Below are 17,339 nucleotides of genomic sequence, written 5' to 3' on the forward strand. Positions count from 1 at the left end.
AAAGATCTTGATCTGTTTTACAGAGAAAATTTTAAATTTTTGTTCAGAACGAAAATTCGTCTGATATTGCATTATTTTAAATATCTTGTTCTAATTTTCCGTCCAGACTCCTTGCTCCAAGAATCCTTGTTTGAACAATGCAACTTGTGTGGCCAAGTACGAAGACAACGACTATCACTGCGCATGTCCCGTGGGATACAGAGGGAAAAACTGCGAAAGTAAGTCGGCGAAATGAACCAATCAATACTTAAAGCAAAACATTCATACTGCTACCGCTGCCGAGTGCAACCTTAATTATTAAACGCGCTAGTTGTAACTTAATCTGGTTAAAAACAGATATCGCGAGTTTGTCCCATGAACCTAGTTTAATGGTCTTAGCTTCCACGAGTCTCCTGTAGCTCAGTGGTAGTAATCGGAAGGTCTTAGGTTGATCTCCTGATAGGAGCACTCGGATCTCCATTTTTTTTGCCCGTGGCACTCGCTGTGTCATCACTCTCAGATCTAGAGTCGTTTGAATTAAAAACTTTTGTTGTTGTTCTTTTTATCGTTACAGTTTCTTGAAATAATCTTCATTGATCACCAAACTGGAGACAAGGCCTACTTTAAACGGTGCAACGAAGTGCCCATCACGGCCGCAGCTCACTATGGGAATTCCGCTGGCACTTATGGACTATAGGATGGCATGGGAGCCGCGAACAGCAATCACTCCTACCAGATGTTAATCTGTGATAATTCTTTCTACTCCGGCCTCTTCGTTTCCGGGTACTCTGGCTGTTTCAAGGGTTGTGAACGTTGGCGCTTTGACAGGGCCTCGGATTGGTTCCGGACCGCGTCTTTTCATGTAAATTTCCGGGGTGTTGCCTCAAACGTCAACGGTTATGATCCCAACCGGCTGAATTAGACGATTATGAGTGTGGGCCTTCGCTGAAAAAAATGAGACCAACAACAACTGCTATTCATTTTAAGTCCTGATGTTTTACCCGTGTATAAATACAGTGAAATAAATAAATTAATTGATTAATTAAAAAATAAATGAATAAAATTTAAACATCTTTTTGTATAGCACTGTATTTGCATACGCTCACAGAAATGGCTCCAATTTGGGGAAAGCAAAGGATCTTTTGAATTTACATGGTGGGTTTGAATCCCGTACAACACTTAATTTTTTTCCTAGCACACGCAAGGGCGACCGTTTCTCATTTATTTATTACATCTTTCTTGTAAAAAGCGTTTTAAGCAAAGCCAATTTACAATTCTAAAAGTGTTAATAAATAAAAGTAATCAGCAATAACGCGTTTGACGATAACTGCGTGTACTGCAATAATAAGTTATCCAATCAGATTTGGATGGCTCTGTGTTATCTACCGTGAAGGAATTTCTGACGCACCTGCAGGACCAAAAAGGCCCTAGAAAGGGATTTGTTCATCACCATCCATTATCGGGAGATTGTAGTGGTGGATGCTGTCGTTTTTTTTTTGTTTGTTTGTTTCAATTGATTAGTTGTTGTTAAGTTTTGTTGTGGTTTGCGACCACTCAAAGATTCTGATATGTATTACGGCAACTCTTTAATAAAACTATACTCTTCGTGATCATTTTTACAGTAATATGGCACTGCCTAAAAATGCTCTTAGATGAAGATATCAAATCTAAAATTCGAAACGGTTTATGAGAAAACTAACCTCCAAACGTAAGAATTCCTGACCCCCAAACGTGAGAAAACTAACCCCCAAACGTAAGAATTACTGCCCTCCAAGCGTAAGAAATCTAACCCATAAACGTAAGAATTACTAAACCCCAAACGCAAAAAAAAACTAACCCCCAAACGTAAAAATAACTAACCCCAAAACGTAAGAAAACTAACCACCAAACGTAATAATTATTAACCCCCAAATGTAAAAAAACTATCCTCCAAACGTAGGAATCCCTAACCACTTAACGTAAAAAAACTAACCCCCAAACGTAAGAAAACTAACCCCCAAACGTAACACAACTAGCCCTTAAACGTAAGAATTCCTGACTTCCAAACGTAAGAAATCTAACCCCCAAACGTAAGAATTACTAACCGCCAAACGCAAGAACACTAATCACCAAACGTAAGAAATATAACCCCCAAACGTAAGAATTCCTGACACCCAAACGCAAGAAAACTAACCACCAACCGTAAGAATCCCTAACCCCAAAGGGAAGAAAACTAACCCCCAAAAGTAAGAAATACTAACCCCCAAACGAAAGATAACTATAACCCACAAACGTAACAATCCCTAACCCCTAAAGGTAAGAAATACTAACCATCAAACGTAAGAAAGCTTACCCCCAAACGTAAGAATTACTAACCCCTAACCCCTAAACATAAGAATTACAAACCCCCAGACGTAAAAAAACTAACCCCCAAACGTAGGAATCCCTAACCCCTAAACGTAAAAAAACTAACCCTCACACGTAAAAATTAGTATCTCCCAAACGCAAGAAAACTAACCCCAAACGTAAGATCACTAACTCAACAACGTAAGAATTACTAACTCCCAAACGTAAGAATCCCTAGCTCCTAAACTTAAGATCACTAACCCCTAAACGTAAGAATTTTTAACCCCAAACGTAAGAGACCCTAACCCCCAAACGTAAGAAAACTAACCCCCAAAAGAAGGAATTACTAACCCTAAAAAGTAAGAAAACTAACCCCCAAACGTAAGAAAACTAACCCCCAAAAGTAAGAATAACTAACCCCAAAAAGTAATAAAACTAACCCCCAAACGTAAGAAAACTAACCCTCAAACGTAAGTATTACTAACTGCCAAACGTAAGAAAAGTAACCCCCAAACGTAGGAATCCCTAACCCCTAAACGTAAAAAAACTAACCCTCACACGTAAAAATTAGTATCTCCCAAACGCAAGAAAACTAACCCCAAACGTAAGATCACTAACTCAACAACGTAAAAATTACTAACCCCCAAATGTAAGAAAACTAACCCCCAAACGTACGAATTACTAACCCCCAAATGTAAAAAAACTAACCCCTAAACGTAAAAAACCCTAACCACCAAACGTAAGAAAACTAACCCCCAAAAGTAAGAATTACTTACCCCAAAAAGTAATAAACCTAACCCCCAAACGTAAGAAAACTAACCCTCAAACGTAAGTATTACTAACTGCCAAACGTAAGAAAAGTAACCCCTAAACGTAAGAATCCCTAACCTCCAAACGAAAGAAAACTAATCCCCAAACGTAACAAAACTAACCCCCAAACGTAAGAATTCCTAACCCCCAAAAGTAAGAAAACTAACCATTAAACGTACGAATTACTAACCCACAAATGTAGGAACTTTAACCCCTAATCGTAAGAATCCCTAACCTCGAAACGTAGGAAAACTAACCCCAAAACGTAAAAATTACAAACCAACAAACGTACGAAAACTAACATCCAAACGTAAAAATCCCTAACCCCCAAACGTAAGAATTACTAACCCCTAACCCCTAAACATAAGAATTACAAACCCCCAGACGTAAAAAGACTAACCCCCAAACGTAGGAATCCCTAACCCCTAAACGTAAAAAAACTAACCCTCACACGTAAAAATTAGTATCTCCCAAACGCAAGAAAACTAACCCCAAACGTAAGATCACTAACTCAACAACGTAAGAATTACTAACCCCCAAATGTAAGAAAACTAACCCCCAAACGTACGAATTACTAACCCCCAAATGTAAAAAAACTAAGCCCTAAACGTAAAAAACCCTAACCACCAAACGTAAGAAAACTAACCCCCAAAAGTAAGAATTACTTACCCCAAAAAGTAATAAACCTAACCCCCAAACGTAAGAAAACTAACCCTCAAACGTAAGTATCACTACCCCCGAAACGTAAGAAAACTAAGCCCTAAACGTAAGAATCCATAACCTCCAAACGTAAGAAAACTTACCCCGAAACCTAAAAATTACTAACCCTCAAAGGTAAGAAAACTAACATCCAAACCTAAGAATCCCTAACCCCCAAACGAAGGAAACCTCACCCCAAACGTAAGAATTACTAACCCTTAACCCCATAAACATAAGAATTACTAACCCCCAAACGTAAATAAAACTAACCCCAAAACGTAAGAATCTCTAACCCCTAAACGTAAGAAAACTAACCCCAAAACGTAAGAATTACTAACCCCCAAACGTAAGAAAACTAACCCCCAAACGAAGGAATTACTTAAACGTAAGAACTTTAACCCATAAACGTAAAAATCCCTAACCTCCAAACGTAAGAAAACTAACTTCGAAACCTAAAAATTACTAACCCTCAAACGTAAGAAAACTAACATCCAAACGTAAAAATCCCTAACCCCCAAACGTAACAAAACTAATCCCCAACGTAAGAATTACGAATCCTCAAACGTAAGAAAACTAACAACCAACGTAGGAATCCCTAATCCCTAAACGTAAGAAAACTAACCCCTAAACGTAAGAATTACTAACCCCAAAACGTAACAAACCTAACTCTTAAACGTAAGAGTTACTAACGCCCAAACGTACTAAAATTAACCTTTAAACGTAAGAAAACTAACCCCCAAACGTAAGAATTACTAACCCCTTACGTAAGAATTACTAACCCCCAAACGTACGAAAACGAACCCCCAAGCGTAGGAATCCTTAACCCCAAAAAGTAAGAAAACTAACCCCTAAACGTAAGAATCCCTAACCCCTAAACGTAAGAAAACTAACCTCAAAGGTACGAATCCTCAACCCCTAAAAGTAAGAAAACTAACCTCTATACGTAACAATTACTAACACCCAAACGTGAGAAAACTGACCACTAAACGTAAGAATCCTTAACCCCAAAACGTAAGAAAACTAACCCCCAAATGTAAAAAGGACTAGCCCCCAAACGTAACAAAACTAAGCTCCAAACGTAAGAATCTGTAACCCCAATAGGTAAGAACACTAACCCCCAAAATTTAGAAAACTAACCCCTAAAGGTAGGAATCCCTAACCTCCAAGCGTAAGAAAACTAACCCCGAAACGTAACAAATAGTTACCTACAAACGTAAGAAGGCTAACCTCCAAACGTAAGAATCCCCAACCCCCAAACGTAAAAAATACTAATCCCCAGAGGTAAGAAAACTAACAACCAAACGTAAAAATCCCTAACCCCAAAACGTATGAAAACTAACCTCAAAAGGTTAAAATTAGTAACCCTTAAACCTAAGAAAACTAACCACCAAACGTAAGAATCTCTAACCCCTAAACGTAAGGATCTCTAACCCCCAACCGTAAGAAAACTAACCCCCAAACGTAAGAATACTAACCCAAAAACGTAAAAAAACTAACCCCCAAAAGGTAAGAATCTTTAACTTCAAACGTAAGAAAACTAACCCCAAAATTAAGAATCCTTAACCACCAAACATAAGAAAACTAACCTCTAAACGTAAGAATTACTAACCCCCAAACCTTAAAAAAATTAATCCCCAAACGTAAGAAATACTAACCCCCAAACGTAAGAAAACGAACCCTCAAACATGGAAATCCTTAACCCCAAACGTAAGAAAACTAATAGCCAAACGTAAGAATCCCCAACACCAAAACGTAAGAAAACTAACGCCTAAACGTAAGAAAACTAACCTCCAAACCTACGAAAACTAACCTCCCAACGTTACAATCCCTAACCACCAAACGTAAGAAATACTAATCCCAAAACGTAAGAAAACTAACTTCCAAACGTAACAGTTACTATACCCAAATGTACGAAATCTAACCCTTAAACGTAAGAAACCTAATTCCCAAAACGTAAGAATTACTAACCCCCAAACGTAAGAAAACTAACTCCAAAACGTAGGAATCCCCAACCCCCAAACGTAAGAAAACTAATCGCAAACGTAAACATTCCTGACCTTAAAACGTTAGAAACTAACCCCCTAACGTAACATTCCCTAACCACCAAACGTAAGAAAACGAACCCTCCAACGTAAGGTTTACTAACCCCCAAATGTAAGAATCCCTAGCCCCCAAACGTAAGAAAACTAACCTCCAAATGTAAAAAACGAACCCCCAAAAGGTAAGAATCTTTAACTTCCAACTTAAGAAAACTAACTCCCAAAATTAAGAATCCCTAACCACCAAACTTAGGAAAATTAAGCTCCAAACGTAAGAATTACTAACCCCCAAAACGTAAGAAAATGAACCCCCAAACGTGGGAATTCTTAACCTCTAAACGCGAGAAAACTAACTCCCAAACGTGAAAAAACTAACCCTTAAAGGTAGGAATCCCTAACCTCCAAACGTAAGAAAACTAACCCCCAAACGTAAGAATTAATTACCTACAAACGTAAGAAAACTAACGTCCAAACGTAAGAATCCATAACCCCTAAACGTAACAAAACTAACCCTCAAACGTAAGAAAACTAACAACCAAACGTAAGAATCCCTAACCCCATAACGTATGAAGACTAACCTTCAAAGGTAAGAATTAATAACCTTTAAACTTAAGAAAACTAACCACCAAACGTAAGAATCCCTAACCCCCAAACATAAAAAAACTAACCCCAAACGTAAGAATTACTAACCCCTAACCCCCAAACGTAAGAAGATTAACCCCCAAATGTAAGAAAACTAACCCCCAAACGTAGGAATCCTTAACCCCCAAATGTAGGAAAACTAACCTCGAAACGTAAGAATTACTAACCCCCAAATGAAGAAAACTAGCTAACTCCCAAACGTAAGAGTTACTAGCCCTCAAACGTACAAAAACTAACCTTCAAACGTAAGAAAACTAACCCCCAAACGTATGAATTTTAAACTCCCAAACGTATGAAAACTAACCCCAACACGTAAGACTTACTAACCCCCAAACGTAAGAAAACTAACCCCAAAACGTAAGAACCCCTAACCCTTAAACGTTAGAAAACTAACCCCCAAACGTAAGAATTATTAACCCCCCAACGTAAGAAAACTAACCCCAAAACCTAAGAATCCTTAACCCCCAAACGTAAGAAAACTAACCCCAAACGTAAGAATTCTTAACTTTAAAACGTAAGAAAACTAACCCCCAAACGTAAGGTTTACTAGCCCCCAAACGAAAGAAAACTAACCCCCAAATAAAAGAATCCTTAACCCCTCAACCTAAGAAAACTAACCTCCAAACTTAAGATTAATTTACCCCCAAACGTAAGACAAATAACCCCCAAAAGGTAAGAATCCCTAACCCAAAACGTAAGAAAACTAGCCCCCAAAAATAAGAATCCCTAACCACCAAACGTAAGAAGATTAACCTCTAAACGTAAGAATTACTAACCCCCAAACGTAAGAAAATTAACCCCAAAACGTAAAATTCCCTAACTCCCAAACGCAAGAAAACTAACCCCCAAACGTAAGAATTACTTACCCCTAAACGTAAGAAAACGACCTCCCGAAGGTATGAACCCTTAACCCCTTAACGTAGGAAAATTAACCCCTAAACGTAAGAAAACTAACCCTTAAACGTAAGAATCCTTAACCCCCAAACGTAAAAATTACTAACCCCCAAACGTAACAAAACTAACCTCCAAACGTAATAATTCTTAACCCCCAAACGTAAAAAAACTAACCCCAAACGTAAGAATTACTAACCCCTAACCCCCCAACGTAAGAAAACTAACCCCCAAACGTAAGAATTACTAACCCTTAAACGTAAAAAAGCTAACCCTCAAACGCAGGAATCCCTAACCCCTAAACGTAAGAAAAACAACCCCCAAACGTAAGAAAACTAACCCCCAAACGTAAGAATTACTAACCCTTAAACGTAAAAAAGCTAACCCTTAAACGCAGGAATCCCTAACCCCTAAACGTAAGAAAAACAACCCCCAATCGTAACAAAACTAACCCCCAAACGTAAGAATCCCTAACCCCCAAACGTAAGAAAACTAACCCCTGAACGTAAGGATTACTAACCCCCAAACTTAAGAAAACTACCTCCCAAACGTAAGAGTTACTAACTCCCAAACGTACGAAAACTAACCTTCAAATGTAAGAATCCCTAACCCGCAAACGTAATAAGACTAACCCCCAAACGTAAGAATGCTAACCCCAAAACGTAAGAATCCCTAACTCTTAAACGTAAGAAATTGAACCCCCAAACGTAAGAATTACTAACCCCGCAAACGTAAGAAAATTAACCCCCAAACGTAAAAATCCCTCACCCTCAAACGTAAGAAAACTAACCCCAAACGTAAGAATTACAAACCCTAAAACGTAAGAAAAGTCTCCCCCAAACGTAAGATTCCCTTTTCCCCAAACGTAAGGTTTACTAAGCCCCAAACGTAAGAAAATTAACCCCCAAATGTAAGAATCCCTAACCCCCAAACGTAAGAAAACTAACATCTAAACTGCTTTCTCGTAAGCGACCAGCTCTAGTTACGACCACTTTTTCCAATTCCCGAGGTGGTCGCTTACGAGTGCTTCGACTATATATTGCAGGATATCTGTTGACTACGGATGACGAATATTTAGTGTAGGATGACCATATTTGGGCATTGTTACAATATGTGGAGTACTGTAATAAAAATGATAGATAGCCCGCGAGCTGCGTAGCGTCGAGTTGGCTATAATCATCTCATTTCCAACATAATTTCTTTTTTTATTCCGTCCAAGATTGTAGGTGACAACACTCAAAACACTTTCGTTATGTACCATTTACGAGGTATGTGAAGGTGCCAACATCCCCCACCCCTCCCATCCAGTTACTTACTATGGCAGGCACTGCCTTGAACATACATCACAGCAATTTATTTTTATTTTTTATATTTGCGTTCGACGTTAATTCCTCGTATGGTAGTCAACTTAGTCAGGCAAGAGTTCATGTTATTTTAAGGGAAGTGAAGAATATCAAACTGCTCAGCATCGTTGCTAGATAGCTATAATTCACTGCAATACAAACAGGAAATAGTTAAATATGAACCAGTTGTGTAACTTACTTTGTAGTCTACCTTGACAGCGAGAACGAACTGACATTTGTGTTAACTATAACTAAAGAAAATCGTAAATTTCGGACAGTGGCCGAAATTTTCTTTTGAGCTTCAAGGCTACTACTGAAACGAGGCTGCTAATTTTTTTATTTGTGCTGAGCTTTCACAAGAATATTAAATTAGCACGCAAGTTTGATCTCTGCAATAACTGCAATACCGGATATTTTGGTGACAAGTAGACGCACTTCTGATTTTGTCGAAAACGAAGCAATCGAAGACAAAGACGCAAGCCTTCCGCTGTAGGTTCAAAACCTACAGACGAAATCGAAGCCTTGAAAATAAGAACTTCAAGCAATCAATATCCGAAAGCATTGAACAGTCGAAAATGAAACACCTTAAAGCTCGTAACAAAGCAGTCATTTACTTTGAGTCGTCGTCACAAACTTCAGACATTTTCGTCAAGCGTTACCCCTTCACCTTGTAAACAGACCTTTTGTTAATTAATGGATAAAAGAAGTTTCGTTAATTTCGCAGTGAGGCGCGAGATGTAGAGATGCGCTGCTGCCTGGATGTGACAATGAAGAGTGCTTTGAGAGGGATTTGTTCATGCCACAGAAACGGGAGATTGTCAAAAAAGAACATTCGAAAATGAAAAACAGCGCACGTTGTTAAACTCGAAAACGAGGAATCCAGAACTCTCCAACTTAAAATATTCCTATTCATCTTTCTGTTTTTGTACGCGCTGATGCAATTGTGATGGGTTCAATTACTTTCTAACCAACCTAAAAATATCAAAGACTTCCGCCATGCAGTACTCTATAAAAAGAGGCCTCCGTTAGGCATAATCCACGAAATTGTTTTGGACTTAATGAGTGGCGACAGTGTTGGTTTAAAGTGAATTTTTAATCAATTGGTAAGTAATAAGCTGGCGGTTGTAGGATTAACTCAACTCTTTATAGCTGTTAAATGTAGAAATTGGTCACAATCATTGTGTGTAAAACTCAGACTCAGATTTAAACCCATCCCTTGTACTTTGTGTTATGCGTCGCCTGGTGTGATTTCGGAAAGCATGTTACAAGATAATTATTTTACGAGTAACTTATTTATTTGTTTTTCTTCAAATAACGTATTTGCAGATTCGTCCATTTCTGTTAATTACCGCTCCTGGCTGAATTAACTTAATTAAAGAAGGATCCGTGATTATTGAGCAGTGAACGGTAAGTCATTGCCTTATACAGACAAGAGATGCAAACTATTCAACTTATTATTTGTGTAGTTTTGTTTAATAAGCAGGCTAACATTGTTAAATGCGTGTTTCACTAAATATTATATCTAGAATGTTTAGAAAAAATACCAGTAAGGCCTTTCACTTGAGTGTGTATTTAAGAAACTGTAAATATATGTCCGGCAACGATGGATTGATTGGATGGGCGATAATTATTATTTTTCTCTTTATTTGCAGATTCGTCATTTCTGTTAATTACGCTGGTTGAACTATTTAGAAAAGCAGTGAATGGTAAGTCATTAACTTATACAGACAAGCGATGCTAACCGTCAATTTATTATTTGTGAGTATTATAAGTGTGTTTAACTCTGCTGATTTACCCTGTGCACTATACACCAAGGAACTCGCGCAATTCCTCAAAATCGTATTATATTCTACTGAACTTAACTTGCGGCCATTACTGCCAAATCAGTGCGTAGTTTCTAAGGCGGTTGAGTTCAGGTGTTACAAATCTCGCAGTCATTCCTGAGGAGACGTTTATTTTGAATTTTCCTTACTTATGAAAGATATTCACCTTTACATCTGAGAAACTGTAAATGTTCATTCCACAACGATGGATTGATTTGGCGACAATTCTTGCCTTTCTTATTACTGAAAGCAAGGCTTTCAGTTAAAGCAACTAAATGCCCTCTCCTGTACAAGGAGCAATGACTTAACATTTGTCTTGGTCTCGAGTTGCTGCCTTTAATAGTGGCTGATGTTTTGTGCCGAAGAGAAAGCGTTAATTTAAACAATTGGAATCAAGTAAAACGCTAGGTCTGCGGTTTAATAAGCGCATTCTCTGACTGGCCTTGATTCGGCAAGGCAAGCTAGTTTCTGAAATAAACAGCTTGATCAGCAATAACTAAAGACTTGCTGCACTTTGTGATAGTCATGCTTAGGCTGGAATGATGTACTTCGTATCTGTCACACATAGAAAAATTTTGGGGTGACAAGGTCGGCTTGCTAGGTTCAATTAGATGAAGAGCTGACCAGGGATTCATTAACGAAAATTGCGTTGACTGAAGAAAATTGGTCGTTAAAAGTCCCACCTTGGGTTTCGCACTCGCCATTTTCCCCTTTTTTTTTTTCTTCTCAAAAATAGTCCTTAATGCTGAAGAACAGGATTGTTTAGCTTCTCCAAACGTTATCCCACTTATGAAATAATGTAGCACTTAGTGTCTTTGAATTGAAAAGCTTCAAACTCCATCACTCTTTCGTGTGATGAAGTTTGTCTTTCAGTTTTTTTTTTCCAAAAAGAAAATTAAAAAAAAAATCTTTTCTATTTACTTTGGCATTAATAAAACAATTGCATAACACAACGCTTTTTATAAATTAGTTAAACGACGTATAACTTGAAATAGTGCCATTCTATGGGTTTAAGCATCCCCCTTTTCAGTCTTAATAAGGACAAACGTCTGTTAAACGAGTGTTTATCAAAGTTTATCTTAACCATCCTCCAAGTTAAACGTTTTCTTCAGTGGGGTTTGGTAGACAGTTTGCAACTCTCAAGTCACCAGCATTAAAAATTTTGCCGCCATGGCTTCTAAATGTTGTCAATTTGGAGGGTTCTATATGCTTCCAGATTCGTTTAAAGGTACCTGCTGCTAACATTTCCAGATCCGACGAATTTCATGTCATCTGGGCCGATAAGAACACTTTAAAAGTTGGTTTTGAAGGTGGACGGAGGACAACAGATAGAGGAATAAAATATCATTAAACATCGCAGCGGATCTCCCAAAATAGCAGCCAACCGCATTCGGACACCCTTACCATACACCAACAGACACAAATTGTGACACATTCGAATTTCACTTTCTTTCTTTTTCCTTCGTGCAGCGACGTTTGAATCAGCGAACTAAAAGCATGATGCAGTTTCTCTTAGCAGCGAGAGTTTTTACTTCCTGTTGTCTTCTTCAGTTCAAAGTCACTGTGGGCCGTAAGTGCATTATTTTGCTCTTGGTCAAATGTTTCCTATATATCAATTGCCTTTTCCTATATCTTTAAAAGTATCAAAAAGAAAGGTTTTATTTGGAGATAAATTTGTCTCGCATGTTTACTGACGTTTTTATCCTGACCGGCTTAATTAACATTGAGGTGTCGTCATGGTTCTTTGCTAGTGGACTATCTATACCTACAACAAAACAGTTGTGACATGACTTCAATTGCGGTACACACTGTAATCGTTGTTAACTTTCATTTCAGCGATCGTGCTTGACCGCCAAACAACATTTTTGTGACGGAATTGCCATCGACATTACCAGGTCACTTTTGTTCATTTGCTCAGTACTACGCAAAACTACCAAACAATATTTTTCTGACGGATTTACCATTAACATTACCCGCTTATCTATGGTTTACACAAGTTTCTCAAAGTGTAGCGTACTCTTGCCTTAGCTGTTTTCCTTTGCTATTGTCTTTCAGAGCACGCTAATACAAAATTCACCGTAGTACCTCCACCCACTGTATTTGGGGTCCTAGGCTCCGACGTGTCTTTCCACTGGAATTTTTCATTTGGAAACAGGGACGACTGGTCAAAATTTGAACGGATCTATTGGGGGCAACGACAGAATAAAAGAGAGATACCTACTAGTAAAGAAGGATGAAAGCGTTCAATTAAATGACCGACTTGCGTCTAGGCTGAATGTTACTAAAACTATCAACCAACACGGATGCAGTGTGCAATTTGTGTTACAAAATGTGACCTGGTCAGACGAAGATCATACGTACGGCTGCACAGCGGTGGTTTATGTCGACGTTTTTAGGGAAGGACCTATAAGACTCGACATTCAAGGTGAGTCTCACTTCAGACTGCTGTTTGTTTACTCCTTAGAACAAGTAAATTGGATATTTTTTAAAATTAGCACTTTTAACTTGTAAATAGCTTAAAATATGTTAATAAAGATGTTATTATTATTATTATTATTATTATTATTATTATTATTATTATTATCTCCCCGTTGTTTCTGGAGAAGGGAATTGGATTCACGTTACACGTTTGGATTTAACGAAACCTCAAAAGCTCAAATTACCCTTAGATTACAGCACCACAAGGGAAGTCCTCATCGCTAGCATTTTATTTCTTTGTAGAACAAGATCATGAAAGATACTACCACAGTCTGAAGTACTGCTTGATATTTTTCATGTAACGAGCCACAGTTAAACAAACTTATGTATACACACATGGCGACACCAAGCCAGAGCGAAAATAACAGATTTTGAAATTTTAATGCGATTGTTTACTTTATCAACTGACACTTTACAGTTCCACCCAAAATTATCAGACGATCAAGTGCAACTGTAGACGCAGAAGAAGGCGAAGATGTGAAATTACTATGTAACGCAGGTGGTGACCCTAAACCGCTCATAAAATGGACAAAGAATGGGAAACTACTCCAGAGCAGCAATACAACGACGGAATTTCTGATTCCGAATATTGAACGCAAGGATGGTGGTAACTATTCTTGCACAGCATCAAACCCAGCCGGATCAGCGTTTTACAGCGTTTCTGTGACAGTTGTACGATGTAAGTGATAGCCTTATGGAGGCATTATGAAGAAAACTAGATTGATGGGTAGCCGCATTGCGCTCAGCCGATGACTCATTTTGTTTTAACGTCATCAGGAAGAGAAATATAGACGCAAATTGCACTCATGAAGTCTAAATACGTAGGGAAACAAAAACCTTTGTGATGGGAATTTCAATATTTGTCTTAATATTATTCTAACTAAAGTATTGTGCAGCTATGAGCATTCTGATTGACTGCTAACTGAAGGACGACTTGACACTACCGTCACTACCTTACAGGGAAAGGAAATGAGAAAAGAAAATTGTAGTTTTCTTCTTTTGCTTTCGGTCGTTTTCCTTAGGAATAGAACGAGTCATTTTCGTGGGTTAAGCTATTGTTAAATGGGCGGATCTTGTTTTAACTGACATGTCCAGCTTCATCACCAAACATTAATGATGAAATTTGCTTCAAATAAATACACTCTATAAATTGAAAGAGCTTAGCAAAGGCAGAAAGTGGCGGCACCAACCGAAAAGATAAGATAAGGAGGTATCTCAGACCGTCTTTCACTGAGAGTGCCCATAACCCCGAAAATTTTTTTAGCTTAAATAAATCTTTGCACCTGTTCGAAACGCATTGAGCCTTTTTGCGCCTTTTTTCAACTAAATCTTGACTTTTTATAGGCTGTAAAAGTTACGAAATCCTAGCCATCATCTTTCCCATGACCGAGCTGGTTAGGGGCATGGGTCTATTCCTTTGCATGCATTTTCACAAAGACTTAATACAATGCAAATCAGTTTGTGACGTCAAGTAAGGAATAGACCCATGCCCCTCACTAGCTTGCTCATGGGAGAGATGATGGCTAGATTTCGTAACTTTTACAGCCTATAAAAAGTCAAGATTTGGTTGAAAAAAGGCGCAAAAAGGCTCAATGCGTTTCGAACAGGTGCAAAGATTTATTTAAGCGAAAAAATTTGGGGGGGGGGGGGGGTTATGGGCACTTGAAGTGAGAGTACTTAAACCTGACTGTATAGCTATTAATTCCGGAAGTGATATCATTCCTTTAATAACAGGAAAGGTTTAGTGGATTGGAAAACCAATTTCTGCAAACTGCGTTATTTTCGAGTAAAAATGCTACTACATTTTATTTTAATTTTACTTTTATTTGTTTTAACAGCAACGGTTGGGACTGAAGTGCTTGCACCATCCCCTTCTATGACAGAAGGTAAGTATCACGAAACACTAGGAGACAAATATTACAGATGATATCAGATAGAAATATATCAATTGGATTCAGAGGATTGTTTAAATTAAGAAGTAGAATGTAGTAGTCACTTGACTATAGAATGGTTTTGTTCGTTTTTATCGCTCATAGTCCGTGTGAATGGAGAACAATATGCGTGCGGTTATCCTTCATATACTGTTGCTATCTTTTGGTTTGCTTCTCCCAATTTGACATTGCGAAAAAAAATCACTATTTTAGAAAAAGAGAGACAGGATGAAACTTACTTCAGATAATTTTAAAATCTTATGAAGAGATAAGGTCAACAAAAGACACCGAAACCTGCCGGACGGAGTACCCAACTGTCGCACAAGGTACGACAGTGCCACTGAGAGCACACATATTAACATGACAGATAGATAAGAATAAATTACTATAGAACAAAAACATGTTGAACTTTCGTTTTGTAATAATAACCATTTCAAGAAGAGAATCGACCAAAGTTTACGCCGCGCGTTTTCAAGTGACTATTACGTAAGGTCTTACCAAGTGTAACGATGTTGCAATTTACTTTATCCGTTGAACAGCATATATAACAAACAGCAACGAAGAATTGATCGAAATGGTCACACTTTGAAATTCCGTCCATAGACTCCAGGTTAGAGTCACCTTGTATAAGTATAAAAACGGCGCTACTGAAACATGTGAAAAGTAATGCTCAGTAGCTTTCATTTGAATGGTCACACTTGAGTATTTCATCCTCAGACTCAAAAGTTAGAACCACCATAAACCATCATGATGAACCATAATAAACAGCACTATAGGGAAATACTGCTGAGTAGCTTTCCTTTGAATGGTCAAACTTTAGGATTTCATTGACAGACTCAAAAGTTAGAATCACCTTGCCTGGCATAACAAACAGCACCACTGGAAAGTACTGCTCAGTAGATTTCATTTGAATTATTCTATTTTAAAGTTGAGATACATCGTAAGCTTCTTTTAAATTTACAATATTTCATTTCTTTAATTTCCTAAATCAGGTGCCAATAAAGAGAAGGAACCTTCCAGGAACAGCTTCGAAAATCTTGCCCCACTGTGGGTTGTTGTCATGGCCTTTGCAATTCCAGCTGTTGTGTTTTTGCTTTGAACACGTTATTTGTTAACTGCGCATTTTCTAAAGTAAGGCTAATTTGGTCACTACAACAGTCTCAAGTGTTCCTTTGCCACTTCATTGGCTTATTTATGCACCTCGATCACCATCTATCATTGACCAAAATACCGGACACATTTAACAAGGAAAATTTACTTAGACGATACAGACATACACGTTCGTTCGAATTACAACTAAGTACTGAGAAGTCCCTGTTTATAACAAATTTTACAGCATCACATGGTACTTTTGATTTTCCCACGTCACTGGTAGATCTATGGAAATTTCTATAGACACGCTTGGATAAAATTAATATTGTCTCTTAAATTTTACCATAACACTGGTAGATCTATGGAAATTTCTATAGACACGCTTGGATAAAATTAATATTGTCTCTTAAATTTTACCATAACACTGGTAGATCTATGGAAATTTTTATAGACACGTTTGGACAAAAACAATAGTGTCTCTTAAATTTTACCATAACACTGGTAGATCTATAGAAATTTCTGTAGCCAGGCTTGGATGAAAATAATATTGTCTCTTTAATTTTACCATAACACTGGTAGATCTATAGAAATTTCTATAGACAGGCTTGGATGAAAATAATATTCTCTTTAATTTTACCATAACACTGGTAGATCTATAGAAATTTCTATAGACACGATTAGATAAAAATAATATTGTCTCTCAAATTTTACCATAACATTGGTAGATCTATAGAAATTTCTATAGACACGTTTGGATGAAAACAATATTGTCTCTCAAATTTTACCATGACACTGGTAGGTCTATAGAAATTTCAATAGACACGCTTGGATGAAAATAATATTGTCTCTTTAATTTTATCATAACACTGGTAGATCTCTAGAAATTTCTATCACTCTGCCCATTCATCTGCATCTGGAGCGCCAAAGAGACGCGGATTGAAGCCCTTAGTGCACCGTAGAATGGAGCATCATGCCGTTTTCATATATATGTTACATAATAACTATTTTTGCCACACGGTTCCGATCTTATTTAATGGCGATTTTCACGGTTATTATACCAGGTCTAGAAATAATATCCGCAAATCCACTGCCAAGAAAAAATGGGTCCACTGGTCTTCAATTAATTTTAGTGCAGAAATCTGGAACAGATTAGATCCTGCGATAAGGGAAGCAGAGTCACTGACTGCTTTTAAACGTGGACTGCCAATAGCCATTTTATGGTCCTTTTATAGTTCTACTTTTAACTCTTGCATATATATTTTTTCATTTCTTGTTTCTTGTTTCTAC

General features: G+C 37.7%; 1 protein-coding gene and 1 long non-coding RNA gene across 2 annotated transcripts in view; both read left to right on the plus strand.

Moving 5' to 3' along the window:
- The window catches only part of LOC146485777 (uncharacterized), a 20,893-nt gene extending 4,287 nt beyond the window's left edge, over positions 1-16,606 (plus strand). Inside the window, exons 3-10 of the mRNA XM_085102922.1 lie at positions 107-218; positions 10,381-10,434; positions 11,664-11,848; positions 12,664-12,976; positions 13,448-13,708; positions 14,868-14,915; positions 15,227-15,286; positions 15,953-16,606. Of these exons, the coding sequence (XP_084959048.1) occupies positions 107-218; positions 10,381-10,434; positions 11,664-11,848; positions 12,664-12,976; positions 13,448-13,708; positions 14,868-14,915; positions 15,227-15,286; positions 15,953-16,059 (1,140 nt within the window). The 3' untranslated portion in view covers positions 16,060-16,606. The remainder of the gene's footprint in view (positions 1-106; positions 219-10,380; positions 10,435-11,663; positions 11,849-12,663; positions 12,977-13,447; positions 13,709-14,867; positions 14,916-15,226; positions 15,287-15,952) is intronic.
- Positions 1-17,339, plus strand: part of LOC146485774 (uncharacterized) — a 108,451-nt gene that overhangs the window by 28,391 nt on the left and 62,721 nt on the right. The gene's annotated exons all lie outside the window — the stretch shown is intronic.

The sequence above is a fragment of the Pavona decussata genome, unplaced genomic scaffold (genome assembly GCF_977016875.1).
Source record: "Pavona decussata unplaced genomic scaffold, jaPavDecu1.1 SCAFFOLD_25, whole genome shotgun sequence".
Lineage (NCBI taxonomy): Eukaryota > Metazoa > Cnidaria > Anthozoa > Scleractinia > Agariciidae > Pavona > Pavona decussata.